This window comes from Dendropsophus ebraccatus, chromosome 15 (assembly GCF_027789765.1).
Source record: "Dendropsophus ebraccatus isolate aDenEbr1 chromosome 15, aDenEbr1.pat, whole genome shotgun sequence".
Taxonomy (NCBI): Eukaryota; Metazoa; Chordata; class Amphibia; order Anura; family Hylidae; genus Dendropsophus; species Dendropsophus ebraccatus.
Genome location: NC_091468.1, coordinates 23,453,723 through 23,460,851, shown reverse-complemented (window position 1 = coordinate 23,460,851; position 7,129 = coordinate 23,453,723). Strand labels below are relative to the sequence as shown.

At 55.0% G+C, this 7,129-nt stretch overlaps 1 protein-coding gene across 1 annotated transcript; it reads left to right on the top strand.

Annotated features, from left to right (window-relative positions):
• Window positions 1–5,759: 5,759 nt before the first annotated feature.
• On the top strand, window positions 5,760–6,638 carry LOC138774004 (integrase/recombinase xerD homolog). Its single transcript, XM_069954545.1, has one exon. It carries the CDS (start codon window positions 5,760–5,762, stop codon window positions 6,636–6,638), a length of 879 nt encoding a protein of 292 aa, XP_069810646.1.
• Window positions 6,639–7,129: the final 491 nt, after the last annotated feature.

Sequence of the window (7,129 nt, the reverse complement as noted above, 5' to 3'; positions counted from 1 at the left end):
TTGCAGATGTGTAGTAGAAGGATCATCAGTGCGTTGTGCACTGGATGCTGTATGGGAGATAAGAATACATAGGGCTCTGGGTGTGGGAGTGACCTAAGAACAACACTTATGGGGTATAAAACAAATATATATGTTACCATATTATCACCATACTGTTCATATTACTGATCCAAGAAGAATAATACCAGTATATAAAAAACAGATATTATCACCTCACTGTGACCACAACCATTACCACCAGCCATTCACTTTTCACTTTCTTCTCCATCTGGCCCACGAAGGCTGCGGCGCCCTCAGGGTTGAAGACCCCCGCCCCACCTTGTTGGGATCTGGGGGGGAGGGGCTCTCAACCTTACCAGCGTCGCTTGCACTGCAAAGGAAAGGAAAGGTGGATTGCAGCACAAGCTTTAACTCCACACCGTATAGATATGGCGATAGGACATAGCGTGCGCTGCCAGCGCAAATATCTGGAGGAGGGAGTGCTGGTACTTGCTGTCATCTGATAAGGAAAGGGCCCAGACCCACAGCATGCGCCAGCGGCGCAGTGGGACAATCAACATTGGTGTGTTGGAAGTGGCAAGGACCGGCCCGGCGGGCCCCCCTAGTGTAGGAGCCCAGTCGCCATTGTGACTGCTGACACCCCTATAATTACGCTTTTCTATATGTATTGGTCTTTTTTTCTGTATTATGTAATTGTTGCTTTTACTCAGGTACCGAGTAGCTTAGTTTTTTTATTTAGTTTTTTTTCCCCATCTTGTTCTTGTCTCTGGGTCCCAGTGCCTGCTTTTTTCTCTAATAGGGTTGGCACCCAGTTTAGGGTTCCCATAGGGATATTTGCAGGGACAGTAGTATTTGGTTTCATGTCAGTGTCCAGGGACAGCCGGGCCATTTCTGCCATGAGGCCAAATGAGTTTATTGCCTCAGGTAGCAGATTTATAGAATGTCTGAGGGGCGGCATGTTCTATAGGGAGGCCATGAATTATACTATCTGCTACACCCCACTGACTTTATTGACCCATGACCTGCAAATGATAGCTGGACACAGACATAGAATTCAAGGAAGTCACAACAACAAACACTCTGCAGATATTGTTATATGCTTCAGACATCACTACACTACAAGTGATCACTACCTCTGTATAAGGAGCACAAGGTGTAATGGTAGTATGACCATGAATAAGATCACCAGCAGTTGTCACAATGCAGTGTCTCTTGTATATGTTAGGAACTTTTAATAAAGATTAGAATTTTAGACACACACTCATAGAACTAGAAACTTTGAAACAGGTAAATTTATGGTGGTTGTGTATGCACTTATTGTTATATGTTGCATGTTTTCTGCACACACGTCTTACTTATGATTTTTTTCTTCTTCTAATGGTGGTGGTGGGGGGGGGAGCATTTCAGGTTTTGATTCAGGCAGCAGAAAATCTAGAATCGTCCCTGGGGCACAGATGTAGAAAAAGACGGCAGATAGCTTCTTGTTTTTTGCAATTGATCCAGTTCTTCATCTACTTCAGTTTCTGAAAGCCACCATGATCATAATCATCTTAATTTGTTTCATCCTCATTCAGTTCAAAAGTCCAACTTTTATTGGTGAATTGCTATTATTGTTGTCTGATCGCGCCTCAAAAGGCATCAGTGCCACCCTCTGTTGCGAAGATTTGACCTCTGCGCCAAAGACTATGCTTTTGGCATTAAGCCCGTGCCTGGTTTGCCTATGTTCTTTGCTTATGTCTTTTGTGATCCGGTCCATGTTTTCTTAGTTCTCCCTGCACTTTCCTTGTTGTGGTCTGTTCACTAATTCTCTGCTGTGTTGTGATTGACAGGTCTCCTCACCTCTGGCTTTCTGTGTTTCTCTTGTGTGTTTCTCCTGTTCAGCCTATCAGCTTGGAGTCCGGGACTTCTGTTACCTTATAAGCTTCTCCCTTCAGTCTGGGCTCTTGATAGCTTTGTTCAGCTTGTCTGTCAGCTAGATCCTGCCTTTTCTCAGATTGTCTGTATTCCTGGTTTCCTTATCCCTCCGCCTGTTTTTTGTCTTTTGGTTCAGTTACCTTGCTTAGTTTCTGCCACCATCTCTGGCTTTTGTTTCTCTGTTTGCCTTGTTGCGTCTCTAGCTTTCGTCCTCCGTTCGTTTGGCCCTCTGTTCCTTGCTGCCTTCTAGGGAGGGCGCGAACGGGCGCAGCTAGTGGCAGCCCGGACATGACTGTGTGGGCAGTGGGGGGTGAAGGTGTATAGGGGGTTAACAGTGTGCATGGGGGGCTCGTGGTGGTTTAGCAGTTAGAGTGGGGAGGGGTTAGAGCAAAGGAAGTTTTGGGGAATAGCCAATAGGGAATAAAAGGGGGTGGGCTGCTTGGGGAGGTATAAGAGTAGGGTGGGGGAGGGGCTACTCACATGCTCCTGATCCGGACCAGAGAACGGATGTCGGGTGGCTGCCACGAACCTGAAGAGATGGAGCGTGAACGGGTCCTGGCCTTCATGCGGGAGGCAGCGGCGCAACATGGGGCGGCTTGGCTGCAGGAGCAGCTAGGTATGGTCGTAGGGGAAGCGGGGGGGGAGGCAGGCCCCTCAGATGCTCGCCCTCCCGCACGCCGCCGGCGGCCGCCGGAGCGGCTCAGCCCCGATATGCCCCGCCGCTCCCGCCGTGTAGGGAGCCCTGCGCAGGACCCTCCAACTTCCCCCCGCCGGTCCTCACGCCCTCGGTCAGGGGGGTCGGGTGGGAGGAATCCCGCAGCACGGCGTGGTTCCGGGGCAGGGGGGGAGGCCCCAGCTGCAGCCTCCTCCTCCCTCTGCCCTGCGGCCGGATCCGGAAGTGACGCGGCTGGCCCCTCTTCACGTCATCAGCAGGGGGCGGTCCGGCAGGTGATGACTCCCGGGGTTAGGCCCCGTATGTGCTGCAGGGAGCGGGGAAGAATCTCTGGGGCCCAGAGACGGCCTGAAGTGCGGGCTCGCACAGCGGTGGCCGGTAAGGTGACGTCCCGCGGTCGGCGGGGGGAGGCCAGACCGTCCCGGGCCAGGGGCGGTTCTCTTCAGTCGGTAGCTGCGGCCAGCCCCCCAGTTGTCACAGCCCCTGTTCAGCTGCGTGCACAGGGCGGAGCGAGTGTCCCTGGTGCAGGAGGTTCCAGAAGCATGGGGGCTTCCTCGTCTGATGAGGAGCCTGAAATGGAAGAGGGGGAGATCGACGCCCGGTCTGCAGCAGGCCGAGGATCCGCCGTCGCGGCTGTTCTGGCATGGGTATGGGTGAGCTGGTGATGCAGTTTCTGAGTGGGATGAGAGAGCTGGTTGGGCAGGGTGTTGGAGCGCCTACAAGTTCGGGGTCGCCTGTGGCTGCGTGGCTGGGGGGTAGCACGGCGCCTGCACCACCTCAAGTTGCCGGGTCGACGGGTGCGGCGGGGGGGTCTTCGGCAGTGGGGGGACCTATGGCGCTTGCAGCGGGCAGTAGCGCTGGCGCGGGGGGCGGCGACGGGTTGGTGCACTTGGACGATAGGGCGCGGGGAGAGGTGTACGTGTGCTTTGAGGGGCCGTTGGGGGCCCACTTGAAGCAGGACGTGCGGGATAAGATCTGGCGGAACGAGTATGTGGAGATCTTCTCTCTCTTACCCCTGGAAAAGTTTAACTTGGACAGGGGTAAGCCGGACGAGAGCAAGAAGGAGGAGGAGGAGAAGCGGCGGTATCGTCTGATCCCGCGGACGTTCTCCAACTGGCTCCAAGCCTTTTCTATTCTAGCTAGCGTGGTGGGGGAAAGGGCTCCGCAGAACTGTTCGGCCTTGTTCTGCTACCTGGATTCGATAAGCGAGGCTTATCGGGTCTACGGTGGCACGGCATGGTTGCGGTACGACGAACAGTTCCGGCAGCGCAAGGCGGTTAGGCAAGCTTTGGGCTGGGATCACAAGGATATTGCCTTGTGGATGCGGCTTATGTCGGCGCCACGGACGCCGGCGCAGCCGTTTCGTGGGGGGGCCGGGGGCTCAGCGTCGTCGGCTGGGACTCCGGCCACCCAGCGCCCGGGGGGTTGCTGGCAATATAATGAGGGGCATTGCAGGTTTGGGTCCACCTGCAAGTTCAAGCACGAATGCGGAACTTGCGGCGGGAACCACCCACAGTCAAAATGTTTTAGAAAACAGAAAGGGGGGCGTGCCGCAGAGTCTGGAAATAAGGGGGCGGACGCCGGTGAATCTAGAGGCGATGCGTCCGTTTCTAGATGAATACCCAGATCGCGCGGCGGCGCAAATCTTGCGGGATGGTTTCCACTGGGGTTTTCGGATCCCCTTTTTGCCCGATGCTCCGGTTTTTCGCCCGTCTAATCTGAAGTCGGCACGGTTGAGGCCTGAGGTGGTGGGCGAAAAACTGGGTAAGGAGGTGGCTCTGGGGCGTATGGCGGGCCCGTTCGCGGAGCCGCCGTGGCCTCACCTGCGGGTCTCTCCTTTGGGTTTGGTTCCTAAGAGGGAACCTAATAAATTTCGTTTGATCCACCACCTATCCTTCCCAGCGGGGGAGTCGGTGAATGACGGGATCGAGCGGGAGCTTTGCTCGGTGTCGTACGTGTCCTTTGATAGGGCGGTGGATTGGTTGCGGCGGTGTGGGTCGGGGGCGTTGATGGCGAAGACTGACATCGAGGCGGCTTTTAGACTTCTACCCGTGCATCCCGACTGTTTCCATTTGTTGGGTTGCATGTGGGCGGAAGGCTATTATGTGGACTGCTGCCTGCCCATGGGGTGCTCCATTTCGTGCTCTTATTTTGAGACTTTTAGCACCTTCGTGGAGTGGGTGGTTCGGAAGGAGACGGGATTGCAGTCGATTTTGCACTACCTCGACGATTTCTTGTGCGTTGGCCCGGCGGGTTCATCGATCTGTTCGGTTTTGCTGCGTTCGGTTGAGCAGGTTGCGGCGAAGTTCGGCATTCCATTGTCTTCGGATAAGACCGAGGGTCCAGCTACGGTTATGCGTTTCCTCGGCATTGAGTTGGATTCGGTGGCGATGGAATGCCGGCTGCCAGAAGACAAGTTGGAGGAGCTCAGGGGGTTGGTGCATGAGTTGTTGGGCTTGCGGAAGGTGCGCTTGCGGCAATTGCAGTCGGTTTTAGGCAAGTTCAATTTTGCTTGTCGTATTATGCCGATGGGCAGGATTTTTTGCCGGCGGTTGGCGCAGGCCACGGCGGGGGTACGTTCACCGTTGCATTTTGTGCGGCTGTCGGCAGCGCATCGCGCGGATTTACGGGTGTGGGCGGAGTTCCTGGAGCGGTACAATGGGCGGTCGGTGTGGATGGAGGACTGGGTGGAGAATGCGGACCTGGAATTGTTCACGGATGCATCGGGGGCCTTGGGCTATGGAGCGTATTTTCGGGGTGAATGGTTTGCAGGGGAGTGGCCGGTGGCTTGGAAGGAAGAAGGTTTGGTTCGGAACCTGGCCTTGTTGGAATTGTTTCCGATAGTGGCGGCTTTGTATGTTTGGGGGGACCGGTTCCGGAACAAGCGTGTGCGTTTTTGTTGCGACAATATGGCTGTGGTGCAGGCGGTGAATAGTTTGTCAGCTTCGTCTCCTCCGGTTATAAACTTGTTGCGTTGTTTGGTGTTGAGAGGTCTGGTAGTGAATGCGTGGGTGTCGGCAAGGAATGTGCCGGGAGTACATAATTCAATTGCGGACTCCCTTTCTCGTTTTCAGTGGGAGCGTTTTCGCATGTTGGCCCCGGAGTCGGAGCGGCAAGGGAGGCCAGTCCCCGCCCACCTGTGGGGAGTGGTTTCCGGACAGCCTTTTCCCTAATGGAGCGTGCGGTCACGAAGGCGACTTGGAAGGGGCGGGAGTCTGTCTGGCGCGAGTGGCGGGATTTCTGCAGTCGCTTGGGTGTGGATAGTCTACGTGGGGAAGTTGTTCCCGCTTTGCTGTGTTTTGTGGGAGAGGCATTTGAAAAGGGGGTGTCTGCGTCTGGATTACTTAAGAAACTGGCTGGGTTAGCTTATTGGTTTAAGCTGTTCGGGGTGCGGGATGCCACGAAGGACTTCGTGGTGCGGCAAGCGGTATTAGGGTATAGTAAGTCCAGGGTGGCGAGGGATAGTAGGCGGCCGGTGTCTTTTGACCTATTGGTTAAGTTGGTTGGGGTGTTAGGGCTGATTTGTAGCGATAAGTATGAGGAGGTGTTGTTTAGTGCTGCATTTGCGCTGGCGTTTTTTGGGGCGTTCCGGGTGGGGGAGCTGGTCAGCCACTCTTGCGTCGCGAGTGGGGGCCTGCAGTTCGGGGACGTGTCGGTGGGTGTGGATTGTGTGTCTTGTTTTTTACGTCGGTCTAAGACCGACCAGTCGGGAAAGGGTAAGCGTATTGTGTTGTATGCGGTGCCGGGGGCGGCAGCTTGTCCTGTCCGGTGCGTGCAGCAATTTTTGGCCATTCGCCCTTGTCTGCAGCCGGGGGGCTCCTTTTTGGTACATCGGGATGGTCGCGCGCTGTCACGTTTTCAGTTTATTGCCATCTTCCGCAGCGGGCTGGACAAGCTGGGGTTGCCGGCAAGGGAATTCGCCTCTCACTCTTTCCGCATTGGCGCAGCGACGGAGGCGGTCAGGTGGGGATTGGGGGAGCAGATGGTGCGGCAGATCGGGAGGTGGGAGTCTGAGAGGTTCCGGTCTTACGTGCGGTTGGAGTTGTTGTGAGTCTCAGTGTTTGACTGTGCGATTTTTCCTTGTTGAGTGTTATGCCTTTCTTCTTTTGTTTTTAAGATGCCTGCTTGGTGTGGATCCTGGGCCATTCATATGTCCGGCGGGGGGCGCACAGGGCGGAGATTAGACCCGAAGGCAGGCAGCTGGGTTTCCCTAGGGATATGCAAAAGAACACTGCAGAGACACCATCACATGTCTCGACGTCAGTGAACTAGCCAGACCTTCCCTCCGGGAAGGAACAACCAAGCCAAAGCGTTCTCCAGTCAAGGAAACCACCTCAGCAAGGTATCCATCCACAGACAGCCGTTTCGGGGTTTTTGCCCCTCATCAGTGTGGAGTAGGTTTCTGGCTAGTGGGAGCAATGACTAGTAAGTGCATGCAAAAGGACGCTGGTTGACCTCAGGGAGATCAACCAAAACACCGCAGAGACACCATCACGTGTCTCAACGTCAGTGTATTCTAGAACATTGCCCCCTGGGAAATCG